The sequence below is a fragment of the Rattus norvegicus genome, chromosome 1 (assembly GCF_021556685.1).
Source record: "Rattus norvegicus strain SHRSP/BbbUtx chromosome 1, alternate assembly SHRSP_T2T, whole genome shotgun sequence".
In the NCBI taxonomy this organism is placed as follows: domain Eukaryota; kingdom Metazoa; phylum Chordata; class Mammalia; order Rodentia; family Muridae; genus Rattus; species Rattus norvegicus.
The window spans coordinates 224,442,967-224,460,474 of record NC_141534.1 but is presented as its reverse complement, the minus strand read 5'-3'; the positions used below and the strand labels follow the sequence as shown (position 1 = coordinate 224,460,474).

General features: G+C 37.3%; 1 protein-coding gene across 6 annotated transcripts in view; it reads left to right on the top strand.

The window, feature by feature from the left end:
• Tle4 (TLE family member 4, transcriptional corepressor) overlaps nucleotides 1–17,508 on the top strand; it is a 137,741-nt gene that overhangs the window by 47,172 nt on the left and 73,061 nt on the right. For 4 of the 6 annotated variants that reach the window (NM_001414041.1, XM_087635604.1, XM_087635695.1 and 1 more), the window contains exon 6: nucleotides 2,482–2,556. The exons of the other annotated variants lie outside the window; for them this stretch is intronic. In NM_001414041.1, coding sequence (NP_001400970.1) covers nucleotides 2,482–2,556 — 75 coding nt within the window. The remainder of the gene's footprint in view (nucleotides 1–2,481; nucleotides 2,557–17,508) is intronic. 6 annotated transcript variants of the gene reach the window in all.

Genomic DNA, 17,508 nt, shown 5'->3' with positions numbered 1-17,508 from the left:
TAACAGTTGGGATCCAACTTATTAAGCAATAGTTGCACGGTCCTGGTGCTAGAAAGACTTATGTAGATGTTCAATATCTCTGTCTCAGGTAATTGATGTTTGAATATTTAATTATTAAATAAAGGAGTTATTTCCGTAAATAGAGATGGCAATGGTAGGAGCTTCACACACAATGGTAAGTGAATGGATGCATGAGTAGAGCGAATGCTATGCATTGTGGATGAGTGTAGATGTTATCTTCTGTTTGACTTTCTTGAAAATTTTAAGCAGCCATAGTTGAATGTTGCAGGTAATAGGTGGAAAGTTTGTAACTCTTTCTGCACACAATCATGCATGGAGTGAGCTAAAGAGAAAACTCAGTGGTCAAGGGTGGTTCCCATGAGCACTCAGGAGAAAGCTTCACGGCTGTCTGTAACTCCAGTACCTGCAAGGGATTCAGTATTGCTGTTCTCCCAGAGCATACACCCACAGGCAGACAGACACACATACATGTATACACACACATTTCAAGAATGAGTGGAGTATTAAATTTCAGAGTCAACTTTGCAAGTGCTGCTGCTTTTTACTACATGAAAACTGTAAGTTTAAAATGGGCTTTGAGCTTGAAACATAGTACATGCTCAGTAAACATGGCATGTGGTCAGGCTCCTTAAAAGATAAGATAAAGTTATTACTGGCCATTTCATTGACTTGTAATCTCTCTTCTAGGTTTGTGTGTTTGTGTCTACATACTTGTTTGTGCGTGCATGTGTATATGTGTTCGTGAAAGTCGGAGGTTGAGGTCTGGTGTCCTTTATTCCCTCTTCACCTCATTTTTTGAGATAGTCTCTCACTGAACCCAGAACTTGACAGTTGGTCATACTGGCCAGTGAGGAAACTTCAGAGATCCTTTCTCTGTCTCGCTAGTGCTGTCTCAGCTGGCCAGCATGTGATCGGAGAACACAGTGAGATCCTCTAACTCTTTTTCGACAAGCATCTTACTAGTATCCTGAGCTATCTCACTATCCATGTGAAGATTTTTATTTCAGAAAGAGAGAAATAAATTATCTCATTTTAGTAAATATGAAAAAGTAAGTACACAGCTATTTATAAAGACCAAGCTTACTTCTTAGGCCATGGTTTAAAACTGAAACACCTACAACTAAAAACAATTCACAAGTATATCATTTAATGGTTAGTTTCTAGTGAAAACTCAAAAGGCATTAATCTGTTATTTAACATTTTTGTACTAAGCAAAGAATGAAAACATCATAATATGTAACTAATTTAAGGCAGTTTATTTTCCCACAGAACCTCTCTCTCATGCCAATATTCAGGTCAGAAGTAGAAGTAAGTGATAGTATCATTTATGTTTGAGAGTTTTGAAGTGGAAGCTTGACAGTAAGGGAAAACTCCCATGTTTGATGGGTGAGCTCCCTGTATGTTGTAAGCAGTTTTATAGTTGAACCGTATATTTACTTAAAATCAGTGAAGAGTACATGCTAAACTTTTACCAGAAATCAACTAACACATGCCTCCTCAAACCACGCAGAGAAATGCCTATAACATGGCTCTTTGTCCTTTACTCGCTAGAGCTACTTGAAAGGTTTCTTCAAAGACCAAATGTGAGTTCGTAGATACCAGATACTTCATGTGGGTTTAGTTGGGGGTGATGTTTACACTGAGTGTCTTATATAACCATTTGTATATATCTAGAGTTGTAAATGTTCCATGTAAATACTTTTATGTTAGTTTTTTTCTTTTTACCACTATTACAAAACTTATTAATGTCAGTTATTGCTTATTCTCTTTGGAAATGAATCAAGGGTAGAAAGATTTTTCTAGTAGTAAAAACTCTAGTGTTTCTAAAAAGAATAATTTAAAATTTTAGGTTTTAGTTTTTCTATTGTATTTTTAAAATGTACATGAGGCACTTTAATTTCATTTGCATATATGTTTAAGCACGCAACCCTTCATGACATAAATATAAACATAGACTTTTACACTTCCAGGAGAGATAGAACATGGAATTAGAAATAACCTTTTGGTGTTCATGCTAATATAAACCTGGAGAAGAATTTAAAACGTAGTACTTGTAGGGAATACTTAAAGAATCTTTTCCCTCTGTAGGTGGCATAGAGAGAGGGGAGTAGCACTGAGGTGGGATGAGCTGAGCTTTGTCTTCAGTACTCGTGGATGTTTAGATGTTTAGTAACTCCGTTAGAGAGCTCTCTTGGCCTGAGAGTGGAGTCTGTAAAGACAGTGCAGATGTAGAAGGCATCTTCCAGGAGCACAGGGATGATGTGTACATTTGATAACTTGTTATTCCTAATGACCCTGGGCACCTCTGGTAGTCATCTACCACCTGGGGGTTTTATTTGGAAATCTAGAGGCCCCCAAATGCTATTTTGCATGTAAAGGACATGTTAGAGGACATATTAGGAAAAGTTGTTCTAAGAAGAAAACAAATAATTGTATTCTGTTTCTGATCTTCATTTATAGCACCAGCAACAAGTGGTGCAGGCTGTGGAACGGGCCAAGCAGGTGACCATGGCAGAACTGAACGCCATCATTGGGGTACGTGGCCTTTCCATTTTAGCTCTGATCTTAGTGTGTGTCCTTAGCTTTCTTGCTTTTCTCTTTTTAAATTTTGTTCCCACAAAGGGGCAAAAAGTAGTAGATGACCACAGTGATTTAAGCTCTTTTCCTTCAGTCTCCGGAGGCATTTGTTAGCTTCTCAGAAGCTTTGGACCACAGTTTACTAGTTAAGTTGGCTCCTGAAAACTCCCCTGAGGAGACTGGATAGCTCTCTCATGTTTCTTTACTGTGCCATCAGTTTGTGTTGCTCAACTAGACAGGAAAAGAAAAAAAAGATACAGTTTGCTCTGATGTTACAAATGACCTGATTTCTTTATCTTTCTTTCCACAAATGATTTAGATTGCCTTAATACCACTTATAGAAAAATACACAGTTTTGTATCTCCTCTCCTCTCCACTCCTTTGTGAGGAGTGGTTCTAACAGGCTATTCCCATTTGTAGGAGAAATAGTAGATGAACTTTACAAAGAAAGAAAGAAAGAAAGAAAGAAAGAAAGAAAGAAAGAAAGAAAGAAGGAAGGAAAGAAGGAAGGAAGGAAGGAAGGAAGGAAGGAAGGAAGGAAGGAAGGAAGGAAGAAAGGAAATCCGTGGCCCAGTTGGAAAACCCTAGCTGGCAGTAGTGACAGTGATCTTTCTAGAACCTGCTGGATCCACAGGTTTAGGCATTCACTCCAGCTTCACATGTAATAGCTAATAAACTTAGAAACAATAACAAAGGGGAGAACTCTTGTTTGTGAACAATTCAGTACTAACTGAAGAGTTTGTGTAGAAGTGCAAGTCACACATTGGCACATTCTAAAGAGGATTCCATTTCCTTCTTCCTGCTCCCTCACAAACGCTTTTTGTTGTGTATAAATTATACACAAAAGACTTTTCTCTTTTTTTCCTCAGTGTATCAAACACACTTTGAAATGCTAATTATTCCATTTTCTTTCATTAAAATTCAAATTGCTGAGTGAAGATACAAATAAGGGTCGCTTGATAATCAATCTGAAGTGAAGATGCTGCTTCAATTATGCCACTGTCCTTTAACAAGGAGATCAGAACTCAAGGATCACTGCACTGGTGTGGTAGCAGTACTCTTGATTGTAGCTTGTTACTTAATGGGCTATTTGAAGGTCTGTTTTCTGTCTCTCTGACCACTAGGAAGAAAAAATGCTGGTAAATTAGCAGGCACCGTAAATGGAAAAGAGGTAGAAAAGTGCCCCTTAGAAAGGAAAGGCTAAATCACAAGGGCCTGTGGACTCAGGAACCTTTGTCACACATTTTTATGCTAGGTAGGGAGAAGAGGGCAGTGGAAAGAGAGCGTTTTATGACTTGTACTTCTTTCATAAAACTCTAGAAAATAGCAGTATATATATTTTTTAATTAAGAGAGTTCAGTTTTATGTTAGTTTGAGTGTATTTAGTGATTCTGCTTGCATGAAATAATTCTTTGCATGTGAATGTGTGGTCATGCCAGAATGTATATGTGTGGTTTTGTTTTTTATATCATCTCTTACATGTCAAACATGATAGAACCTACCTGCAGTTGTTACTCTCTGCAGAATAATGTGTACAGTGACACTGTACAGTGTGCTGCCTGGGAACATCGTAGGGTCATTTCATGAGTAGCTAAAAGACAGACAGGAGTTCCTACCTGCATCTTATTAGCACCTGTTTCTAGGAAAACAGCTCATTTTTGTTATTTATTTTTGCTTTTCTAGTTTCTGATGACCCAGTTGTATAATGGAAAAGTTAAGCTAAATCAGACCTATGTTTTAGATGTTGCTTAAAAATGAGGACAGACAGATGGAAATTAAATAAGCTTCCTTACCTTTATCATTTTACATATATTTTTAAGGCTGCTTTATGCTTCTTTATTTTGACTGGGACAATGCATTGCTCTTAGAGAAACCATGAGTAAGTTGTAGCTGTTACTAATAGACTTATTTTCTATATGTAGATTTAATTATTATAATAAAGCCAATTTAATTTTATAATCTAAAAGCTTACTTGAAACTAATTCAGTAGAGCTACATGCTATCAAAGCAGCATGTATTGGTGTTGATGGAAGTTTTTTTTTTTTTTTTTTTAACTTTTAAACTATTCGTATTTGGACAAATAATTGAGTTAAAAATCACATAATTTGACTATTCTGAAAAAACAGATCTTAGGAAATGAATGGAGCCATTCTGGGCAACCAGAGACTGAGAAGAATGCAACCTGGTTACAAACTCATGATGAATTCTGCTGCTGACATCCTCTTCCTCCTCCCCCTCTTCTTCTTCCTCATCCTCAGCAGGTGATAGTTTTCTATAAGTAGGTTTCAGAGAGTTTATGTAGGATTTTGGAATTTAAATCCACCCATGTTTTCAGTCTGCTTGGTACTAATAAGAAGCAGCATTAACAGTTTAAAACCATTCATTGATTTGTGTTGGGTGGTGGGATACTTGTGCCGTGTTCACTGTAGAGGCTAGAAGGCAGCTTATGGGAGTCAGTCTCTCCTTCTAATCTAGAGATTAATTTTGAAGTTTTAGTAACAAAAGCCTTTATTGGCTGAGCTGTCTCATCCTTCCAGGAAATGGTAGTGCTTTGATTTGTTACCAAAATGATGACAAGTCAGGTTTAGAGTTTTGTACTTAGATGTTAGAATGGAATTGGCAGTGAATTTCTGTACAGAAGAAATGACATCATTTCATCTAGGAGACACAAGACCCATGTACGCCACTGTAGACCTTCATTTATTTATCCATCCATATGCACCTGCTTTATATGTATGCACACCATTCAGACAGGAGGGAATGTTCCCAGATTTAATGAAATCTGATGAAGCACCTTTTAACTCTGCAATATTATTCTACCTTCATTGGTAAATGAGCCAAACCGGTGATCCATGCAGTTTAAATGCAGAATGCTGAAGTGAGCCTGAAACCTGGAGAGGTGACTGTTCTCCTGACAATAAGCTAGTTGTGTTTAATGGAATGAAACACAGTTATAATGATTTCTTTCACAGGTCATGTTCAGTTTAAAAGTGTTGATAGATTGAAATAAGTTAAATATTTTATCTTTTAGTTATAAGAAAGAAAACCAGAAAATTTCCTTTTTTGTTTTGTTTATACTTACTGTCTTGTATTTTGGTTTCATGTTCCTTTTAAGCTTTCCTTGAGCTACCCCAAATGGGCTGGGGGGAATGTTATATATGTAGTTTGGTCCTGTCATGTGTCCTACTAGCCACTGTGTTTTTAAATTAGAATCTCTGTGAGATTGCACTGTTGGAACAACACACAAATTGCAGTTTTAAATCAGTAATATGATCTAATTAGAAATGATGTTTTCATTTCCTGTATTATTAAATTGAGTCATCTGACTATCTTAAAATGCTTTTTAAATCCATTATACTATATAATCAGTGCATGCTGTGTGAATATGGTTATGCTTAATAAAGGAGGCTAACGTAGAGTCATAAGAATTCCAACAAATTTCTATTAAGAAAAAAATTTCTTAATGTGAACATTAGGAAAAAAAGAAATTTGGCTTACGAAAGTAGAAAATGTATTTAAAAAATTCCTCATCCTCATTTCTGTGCTAACTTTTTAAGGGGAAAATGATATAAATGTAAGCATTAAAACACCCCATCCCAATAACCTTTATGAACAGGTATGCCATGGTGTTGCGGGAAAATGCAGTTTAGCACTAGAAACGCTGAACCTCAATTTTTAGCAGTGACATTTTAATGATAGGAAGTCTGCAAAATTATTTGCCATCAATTGTGAAGGCAATAACAAGCCTTGGTGGTTTTTCACACTTTCTGTGTTAAGTGCTTTCAGAATGACAGCGTAAACTGTGTTAGAGAACTCCAAGGAAGGAAAACTGATTAAAATGTTCATGCTTGAATGGTGCTGATGGAATAGTTCATTTGGACTTTCTCTACCTCCTGCAGCTCAAGCTGAAATATTAAAATTCAGTGGATTTAAATCTCTCTCCTCTCAGCTCAGGAAAAAAACATTACATTTTAATAGGTTTTAAACCCATAATTCATTGGTTTGGAGCAGCACTATTAAATCTATTTAAATATTACTTGTATTACTAAAGAAATGATTTAAATGCCTTTGCCTTTTACTATCCTGTGTGTTTGAATTATTTTTTTAAAGAGGCAATATTTACTGTTTCCATTTTCTGTCTTAACACTTTGTTGTCCTTGTTGTATGATTGACCCTTACTGAGGTATAAATTGTGTGTGCTTATTTCTCTGCTGACCCTCATAGTGTGTGCGTGTGTAGGTGTTTTTGTGTATGTGTCCATGAATATTCATTTGTTTGTTTCAGATTGACATTCTAGGGCACAGTCCCATATAACAATTTAGAAAATATGTCCCTTCTTTGCCATTATAAATTTCAAAATTAGCATTTTATATTTCAAATGCATGGGGTGAAACATTGTGATAATTTCTCATAGGTCTTTTCAAGTAATAAGTCTTTAGATAAAAACCTTATGGCATAGATGTATAGGGTATGTGAAATAAAAGTCTGGCTCAGCATTAAGAGCAGTAACCATTGCGAGGATTAGAGTTTGACTTCTTAGCATCATCCATGTCAGACAGCCAACACCCACTTACTGCCACAGTTCAGGGTGGTCTCATGTCTCTGGCCTTGAAGGGCACCACACTCACACTACCCCCCACATATACATAGTCAAAAATTAAAATAAGTCATAAAAACAAGTGTGTGGGTTATGCTATAGGCATAGTGCTATTGTGCACTGTGTAAAGTTTACCCTTGTGTTATTCAAATGCTGGTTTCTCTCCCCCATTATCTCCTTTCAATCATTGTAACGCTTATGTTAAAAATCTCCCTGTCTCAAGTTTATATAAACAGTGTTAATCCATTTTTTTCTTTGCCTTGTCAATAAAAGCTGGAAAAGACAATAATTAGGCAATAAAAAGAATAGGGAGGGTCTTCAACCAGCCAGGGAAGGAGAGGGAGGGAGGGAGAGAGGGAGGATTCACCTTGAGAAAGGGGTGTGTAGAGACATCATTCAAGAACTCACTTGAACATACATGGTATGCACTCATTGATAAGTGGCTATTAGCCCAAATGCTTGAATTACCCTAGATGCCTAGAACAAATGAAACTCAAGACGGATGATCAAAATGTGAATGCTTCACTCCTTCTCTAAAAGGGGAATAAGAATACCCTTGGCAGGGAAGAGAGAGGCAAAGATTAAAACAGACACAGAAGGAACACCCATTCAGAGCCTGCCCCACATGTGGCCCATACATATACAGCCACCCAATTAGACAAGATGGATGAAGCAAAGAAGTGCAGGCCGACAGGAGCCGGATGTAGATCGCTCCTGAGAGACACAGCCAGAATACAGCAAATACAGAGGCGAATGCCAGCAGCAAACCACTGAACTGAGAATAGGACCCCCGTTGAAGGAATCAGAGAAAGAACTGGAAGAGCTTGAAGGGGCTCGAGACTCCATATGTACAACAATGCCAAGCAACCAGAGCTTCCATGGACTAAGCCACTACCTAAAGACTATACATGGACTGACCCTGGACTCTGACCTCATAGGTAGCAATGAATATCCTAGTAAGAGCACCAGTGGAAGGGGAAGCCCTGGGTCCTGCTAAGACTGAACCCCCAGTGAACTAGACTGTTGGGGGGAGGGCGGCAATGGGGGGAGGGGAACACCCATAAGGAAGGGGAGGTGGGAGGGGGATGTTTGCCCGGATACCGGGAAAGGGAATAACACTCGAAATGTATATAAGAAATACTCAAGTTAATAATAAAAAAAAAAAAAAAAAAAAAAAAAAAGAACTCACTTGAAGCTTAGAGCCAGACCAATATAAAAATTCAACTATCTAGGCGATTTTGGCTGAGGGGTAGCCATATTATATTAGAAGGTTAGAATAGAGTTATAATGCCTAGTTATTGTGCTTTTATTTATTTATTTTTTCAAAGTTATTGTGCTTTTAAATTGTAAATAAATCTTAATCTTTCTGTGTTGTTATTGAGGAAGTAGCTAAGATAAAGAAAAAGTTGCCTTATTTACTGCATACATTTATAATATTGTTACAGTATTTTTTCCTTTTGTAAGAGTTGTATAATGTATATACTGGTGAATACATAACCTCTAGTAAGATAAACGCTGAAGTAAAATGAAAAGCCAAAACATAGTAAATATCCAAGAACATTTCTTTTATTTATATTCAATAACAAGCCATCAAAAGTCTTGATTTGTTTTGCTGTCCTCCTATATTGAGCATGGCTATCATCCCACACTACACTACTCAAGTTATCTTTCCTGGGCTCTTCTTATTTCATTAACATATCTCTCTATATGTTGTTGCTAAAACATGTCCCAAAATTTGAGGGTGCCATATTGGGAGAGCTGCTTTCCTTTGGTCCGTTGTAAAAATTGATCCTTCAAAGAATCCCAGGAGGATGCCACTGAGTTTCCCACCATAGCCATTAAGAATACCTCCCTCTTTTCCCAATCCCCTTTCCTTCAACACCAACACCATTGTTTAAAGAGTTCATCAACTATGTGATAGAATGTGTGTCAACCTCAGGATTTAGCTTCATAGGTCTCAGTTTTGTGAATGAGCTTTATCATGTAGGGAGATTATTGAGTTCCATATAAGAACTGTGGCTTTTCTCTAAGGTCAGGCCTGTGTGTAAACAGTCTTTAACCACACTTTACAACTTAAGCTACTTGGAAAATATTAGCAAATGTGTGGCCAGTCATTTTGTTTTTCTCTTGTCTTTACTATTGTTACTTTGTTATTGCATATGATATGAAACTTTAAGTGAGCTATAAAGTAGATATGTGTTTTCTCAGAGATTGCTGTTTCAACTTGGTTATTGTCTTCACTGAATAGTGTACCTGGAGCTTAAAGGCTTTGGAGACCAAGACTCCTTAAGCTATATTTTCAACCCCTTTCACTGAAGGCATTTTTTTTTGCATTTCCGGATATAGATACACAAAGCATTTGCTAATAATAAATCATAAAGAAAGTCATCATAAATGAGTTCTTTGGTGTGTGTATGTATATCTATGTATATAGTTTTATGAATAGAAAGAAGAAAGCAAATTTATATATCAATGAGGTACATACGCTTATTTTTACATAAAGATTAGTGGCTGTGTATTTGATTATATAAGATGTAGGGCAGTTCAGAGTTTTCAGAGTTAGTCAATATTCTGATTTTATAATACTCAGTGCTTGCATCCCCACTCCACATAATTAGAACAAAATGATCAACACAGGAAGACTTTCAGAAACTATTGAAGTCTGTCCTAATTCCCAGTCTGCAACTCAAACAGCCAACGCGAAAATCAGATATTCTAACATAATACAATTCAGAGATATTTGTGATGAAGAATAATAGGAAAATATTCAAAATATTTTTCTGTAATTAGACCATTGTTTATAAGAGCAGAAAATTTTGTTATGTCTAGTAAAATACTGCAATTTGTAGCATACAGCAATCTTAATTATGAGCTGAAGTGTTTTAGGTGGTCTTTACTGGTGTTGTATGTGACTTGATGTGTTTAAAAGCATGGGTGCAGTGCAATTCCATGCCACAACACAGGAGAGCACTACCAGAAACACCGCAGGTCCATCATGCATTTTAGTCCTGTGGCTGTTTGCTTGCTTGCTTGTTTGTTTGTTTGTTTGTTTGTTTTCACCCACAGTTTAAGAAGCTCGATTGTGGGTTATGCTGGGAAAGGCACTGTGTGGCTGTCCTGGGCCTGGTGCACTTACAGAGCTCTGCTTATGTGAGCTGTGATGATGCTTACAACTGAAGCAATTTTGCATCAAGTATTTCAAGTAGTTTATGTTGGTTCTCTGCTTCCTTTCCCCCTTGGGAAAAGGAGCTGCTGCATTATCGAGTGATGTAGTCATAATTCAATCTTGTGCTGTAGTTGACTGAGACTCTTAAGAGGCTCTGATCTCTCTTCTCTTGTAACAAAGAATCTCATATATTTAAATAATTTTCAGCTCAATTTTTCACTTAAGAGCTCACAAACTTTCTATGTTAGGGGTATGATTTCTGATTTGTTGCTTGTGGTGTGTATTCACTTAATTTTTATTAGAAAGTGTCTCATTTAGAAGGCCAGTCAGTTTATCTCTTCTCCAAACTGTTGGTAACCTGAAATATATATGTTTTCTGTTTAAGAAGGGACTTTCCTTCTTTCTTTCCCTCCCTCCTTCCCTCCCTTCCTTCTTTCTACCACTAACTGCATATGCATAGCTCACTTTGAAATAAGCACAGTGTCACCAGAGTTGCAGAAATTGTCTAGGGTCGGGTACCCGATGAAGATTAAGGCCAAGTGGTGCCTGGGATTCCACTGGGAGAAAGGCCACTAGATTTGCTAGTCTGAGCTTGACAACTTGTGTATAGACTGGGTTCACTATTACACAGAGAAAGCAGGCTTGCTCAATTTAGCTTGTAAGATATATTTTGTGTGTGTGTGTGTGTGTGTGTGTGTGTGTGTGTGTGTGTGTGTGTGTGTGTGTGTGTGTGTGTGTGTGTGTGTGTGTATTTTGGCCCTCCACTTTCTCTGATGACTTCTTTTCGTGGTACTTCTCCATGCAGCATCACCAACTGCCATTCAGAAGTCTTATTGCTTATGGGCTCAGCAATAAGCTTATGGCTTTTGTATCCCTCAAAAAGTTGAGAGGGCAGAGCAAACATGGGCTCTAACACCTGAAACAAGTGTTACTGATTGTGCATGATTCTTAGGACTTTGGGAAAATTTTAAGGACTTTTAATCTGAACACTCAGAATTCCTAAGAAACCAATTTAAATTTCTTCTACCCAAAAATTCATTTGTGTCATCAGTGCTATCTTAAAGATCTTGTGGAAAGAGTAGAACTCTTCTGTGAGTACCGAGAGTAAGTTGGTTGCCACATATCTCTGTTTGTCAATTCCGCTCTGGTTCTAGTGCTATCACAGTACAGTATCTTGTTCAGTATTTTCATTTGAGGTGAATCCTCAGATTACATCTATCTTATTTGGGATTTGGGAGTTTAAGTTTTCTGGTTTTACATTTTACTGTACAAATCTCCTGTAACAAATCTTAACATTTTTTTCACCACCATTGTCCAGCCCTAATTTCTCTCTTTAAAGATAAGTATTTTTTTTAATTTTTTAGGCTTATTTATTTTATTTTATGTATGTAAACATTTTGTCTCCATGAGTCTTTTGCACCATGTCTATGCCTGGTGCCCTCTGAGGTTAGAAGAGAGCATCAGATTTCCTTGAGTTTGGAAGGCTCTTAAAACAAGACAAAAATGAGGCTGTAAACGTTAATGAGAATTAAAAATACTCATGTGTTCTTTTTATGTTTGTAGATAAAGTTTTTGGATACCTGGAATTAAGAATTCAAAAATACATGTTCATTATTGATATTTAGTGTTCTTTTAAGATTCAGCGCGGGTGTATGAATTTTGACAGCTGTAGAGCTGCTACCTAGGCAGGGAGCAGGCTCTCCCCTACTTTCACTCCCCTTCTTTATTTTTGTAGACAAGTTTCTTTTCCTCTTGTATCCTCTTTGGAATAATAGTTACTTTTTCTCAAGTGAGCTTGTTGGATTATGTATGTAAGTGGTCTTGTTATTATATGGCCTTTTAAATGCCTCTTCCTGGAACAGAAGACCTTGGAGAGTAGGCCACATACTTGCCTTTGTCCATAGCAAGGGTCCCATGTACTGCTGAGTGATTCTCCATTGGGAGTGTAGTCCAATTTGCCTATTCAGTCAGTTTTTAGAGGACAAAGGAATTGTCTTCAATTTTGAGTGATTGAGAATAGTACTATAAGAAATAGTCACAGCCACAATTTTGAAAATAGATGTCTCATTTCTTCTGTGTGATTACTTAAAAGTGGAAGTGCTGGGTAAGTGATATGCTGAGTGTGTTTCAATTTGTAAGTGCTGCACTGTTTTCCACAGTGACCCTGCTGTCCTGCAGTCTTACTGATAGGTCTAGAGAGCCTTTGTTCTTTATTCTCACCAACACTTGGGGATCACAGCTTTTTTAGTTGGTGGTACTCACAGTGCATTTCTGTTCTGTTTTTTCATAAATGTTAATTATTGTCTTAGTTTCCATTGCTGCAAGAGACACCATGACCAAGGCAACTCTATAAAGGACAACATTTAATTATGGCTGGCTTACAGGTTCAGGGTTTAGCTAGGTCCATTATCATCAAGGCAGTAGCATGGCAGCACCCAGGCAGACTTGGGGTTGGAGGAGCTGAGAGTTCTACATCTTGAGCCAAAGACAGACAGGAGAAGTCTGACTTGCAGGCAGCTGGGGCCAAGGTCTCAAAGCCCACCCCAACAGTTAAACACTTCTTCCAGCAAGGCCACAGCTCCCAATAGTGCCACTCTATAAGAGGCTAATATATTCAAACCACCACAGTGATGTCTTTTTATGTAGGTTGCTATCTCTCTGTTATCGTCAAAAAACGTCTAATGAAATCTTTTCCTTTTTCCTCTAGTCATTTATAAGTTTTGGTTGTCATTTAGTATCATAGATATTAAATATTTTATGTTTTTGTCACATATATTCACTGAGGATACACTTTTGTTTTTTGAGACAAGACAAGGTATTACTAAGTAGGCCAGACTAACCTCAAACATGAATTATCCTGCCTCAGCTTTCTGAGTCCTGAAGTAACTGTCATGCGCTGCTATGTTTAAGAGCATACTTTATTATTTTTTTAAACATTGAGATAATTTCAGTTTGATAATTGTTTTTTATTCTTGTGTGGTTTTACTTTATTCTTGTCTCTAAGTAATACTTAACTCATGACAAATAGTTTTTCCTATTTTTCTTTGAGAAGCTTTAAGTTTAGATTCATGATCCCATTTATTCTTATTATGGCGGTGGGTTTTATTTTGTTTGCTGAATATACAGACCTTTTGTTAAAAGTGGTATCTAATGTAATTCCTGTCTTTACTGCCCCAGTCCTTTATAGCTGGTTCCTTAATAGGACGGAATTTGGGGGTTTTGATTTGTTGGGTTTTGTTGTTGTTGTTTATTTTAATTTTCAGGCCAAGGCTTCAGTGATCTCTGTCTAAAACATAATCAGATCTCATTGTTTCTTTGTTTAAATTTTTCTGGCATTGACTGGGTTGCTTAGGAAAATTTCTAAGCAAAATCTGAATCTCTCACAGGGCCTACAGATTTTACCTCCCCCTCCCCCCTCCCCATTAACAGTTGTGAAGCGGCTCCCAGCATGTTCCTGGGAGGGGTGTGTAGCAGGTCTTCTGTCCTTCACAGTGCCCTTTTCATGTCGTAATGATGCCTTCTTAGTGCTTTTCTTCAGATGTTCCTTCAGATGGCCTCCCCTCAGGAAAGGCCTTCTTGGCTGGCAGCCCTTTTTACGGGTGTGCCATCCCCTTTAGTCTCTGTTCCATTATTTTCTTCATTGCACTTAGTATTGATTTGTGTGTCACTTTCTTGTCTTGTTCACTGTCTAGCCTCTGTGCCAAAGCGTTTGGGTAACTCATTTTCTCAATAAATGTTTATAAAACAAATATTAAGCACTATTTTTAAAAAAGTAATATGGCTTAAACTATTTAATAAATGTATAGATGTTCTGGATTTTGAACTGTTATTTGACTTTTCTTTTTCTCTACAGCATTGAGCCAAGGTAGAGAGGAAATGTAGACTAGTAGAGAATATACAAACCCCAGTGTCGGATCTTAGTAATGTCATTTAAGTTTTCTATAAAATTCAAGGCAGGAGTTGATAGCTACTAATTTGTCTAATTTAACCTTATAATTCTACTTTAATGGTTATAGAATTTATATTTTAAAATTTAGAGTCCTTTTTACTTTAGTTATTTCTCTAGATTTATTAGATTTCTAGGCTTTACCTCAAATTTATTAGATGCTTGGTTTTTTTTTTTTGTTTCAAACACTGTTAATAAGCATTTACATGTGTTTTGTTTAATTTTTACATTAACTCTATGTTTGAAATAGTCCCAACTTTATAATAATGAAACACAGCTTAGACTCGAAGTAACTTCTGTAAGGGGTTACACAAGGGGGAAGGGGCAGACATGTGTTCTTTGCTACTGTTCATCAGAGTGCTGTCATCCTTCATTTGTTCTCTTGACTGTCCTCCCTTTTACAGTAGGCATATTGTCCTTAGCTTCACATACATTATCAGATTGCTCAGGACTCTGTGTTGGGAGGGAAGTGGGATGAATGTGACTGATATATACATACTAATTAGTTAGCATGAATTATCTGATTTATGTCACTTTTATAGATTGGTTGCATTATCTTGATCCATACCATACTTCTTCATGTCTGCTGATGTTACTCTTACATGTAAGAATGAAAAGTTGTATTATATATAAATACCACTACTAAGAAGATAAAGGTTTCTTGTCTTTAGATACAAAGGGTCTCATAATGCAAATGATGCTTGAATTTGTGCTGAAAAGACTATGTAACGAAAATAACAACAAAACAAATGCAAAATAGTAAAACATTATAGGATATATGTACACAGAGTGTTTATGTCTCTGGAAGTTTAAGGGGCATTCTTGGTATGATCTTTTTGTGAACTGGGTAAAGATTGTCTTAGTATTATTCAAATGCTGATTTCTGTGCCTCAGAAAGTTGAGTGCTGATCCCACTTTTGTATTGTTATTCATGTAGCTGCATCATAAACTCTCCTCCCAACAGTTTCTGGTTGGTTTAATAAAGCTCTGACTATCCAAGAGCTGATGCAGGAGAGGAAAGGCAGGACTTCTAGGGAGAGATGAAACTCTGGGAAAGAGTCCGAGAGGAGGGATTTGCCTGTCAGAGAGACTTGCCAGTCAGCCAGAGTGTGGGAACAGAAGAGGTAACAAGCCACAAGCAGGGACAGACAGAGATAGATGAGTGGCTTTACTTAGGTGAGTTGGCTGAGGGTCAGCTAGGCCAAAGCTAAGTAATAAAAGGTCTATGTGTTCTTATTTGGGTGCTGCCTGGCCAAGAAAATGACATTATAGGGCATTGCAGAGTTCATTCAAAGTTTGCTAATCGTGAGTTTACAGTGAAGGCTTTGCAAGTATTATCTAGGGTGTTAGAGACAAGGCTTAGTAAGGGCTGGTGGTTGTTAGCTAATTGTAAGCAATGGCCGAGGAAGCCGGTGATTGAGGGAGGAGAACTAGTTAAGGCCAGTCAGTGAGAAAGAGTGTTAGAACTCACTGGAATTGCCTTACGGTTGAATAGTTCTTTCCTTGAAATTATGCCATTGTTTCATTGTAAGCTTTGTTCCTCTTTTGTGGTTTCATTTTCTTTTCTCGTGTTCATATGTTGCGTATGAGCAAATACTTTGTGAGATAAGAGTAATACAGAAACTTAAAAAGTGTTGTTGACCTAATAGGAGTAAGTGCTACCACCCCATCCTCTTAAGAAAAACGCAAGATGGATCACTCTTGGAACCTTTTAAAGGTTTGTTAAGTTTCTTACTTTATTTTGTTAGTGGAGCCATAAAATAGGAGAGGTAATCTCTGCCCAGATTTGTCCTCTGAGCAGCAAGGCAGTGCCACTTAGATGCCAAAGCAAAGGGATCTTCTTCCTCTTCCTCTTCCTCTTCCTCTTCCTCTTCCTCCTCTTCCTCCTCCTCCTCCTCTTCTTCCTCTTCTTCCTCCTCTTCCTTTTCCTCCCCCTCTTCCTCCTCCTCTTCTTCCTCCCCGTCGTCCTCCTCCTCCTCCTCCTCCTCCTCCTCCTCCTCCTCCTCCTCCTCCTCCTCCTCCTCCTCCTCCTCCTCCTCCTCCTCCTCCTCCTCCTCCTCCTCCTCCTCCTCCTCCTCTTCTTCTTCTTCTTCTTCTTCTTCTTCTTCTTCTTCTTCTTCTTCTCTTCTTGATATTATTATTGTTGCTATTATTATTACTTTCCCTGGTGTGTTTCTGAATTAACTCAAAGCAATTGGTAGATTTCATACCTAGGAGAAGACACCATTGAGGGTAAACAAAGCAAACACCCTTTAGTCTACATTGCTTGTTACTTGGATTGAAAATTGAGAAGTTGTTTTTGGGTTTTTAACAGCTTGCTAGAATGATCAAGAGTAAAGACAGTTGTGGTTTTCCTTTATAGATGGGTTTCACCTTCTACAATGAAGGCCAAAATTCTAGATGCCTTGTCCTCCTTACAGATGAGTGGGCACATGACCTATTCAAGTTATTAAGATAGAAAGAAGTATGTTTTCTTTAACAAAAGATGTTTTCTCTCCTTTGGAGAAAATGTCTTGCTGCCCTTTTGTTATATGAGAAATAAAAAGTTACTTAGACCACTTTTATTGGGTATTCTATAACTTGGGAAGTTTTAATACCATGTATACAGACATTTGTCTATATATACAGTGGGAATAGCCTGCATATGTAGATACTGGTGATCACTTCAGTGAATACTTGGCTATTACCAACAAAGCAGCAGTACTGAGAGATACAGACTGCAGACTGAAACTAAAAGACATCTTGATGTTTTCATGTAAAAATTCCTATACGTGTTGAAAATATACTGCATACACATACAATATTAGTGTTTACTTTGGCTGGTAGAATTATTCTTGAGTTTAAATCTTTTTATTCTTTATTGTTATATTTCTAATTGCAAAGCCAGATAAAATTCTATTCCTTTTCTCTTCTTCTCTGTATAATTGGTTAGATCTGCCTGATTATGTGAGGTCCAGTTTTACAAGGTATCCTGTGTTCCCTAAGTTATGCTTAAAATCCAGCTCACATAACCATTGTCTTCATAAAAAGGTCTCAGTTCCTCACTTTCATGGTTCACTACTGCCACAGCCCTCATCCCAACACCACTCCTTCTTTCTAGCTGTTTTCATGCTGTTCATTCTTGTTGCTTTCAGTGTAGTCTCTGCATAGTATTCTCTTCTTCAAATAATTAAATACCTTCTTGTTTTATCCTAAAATAGC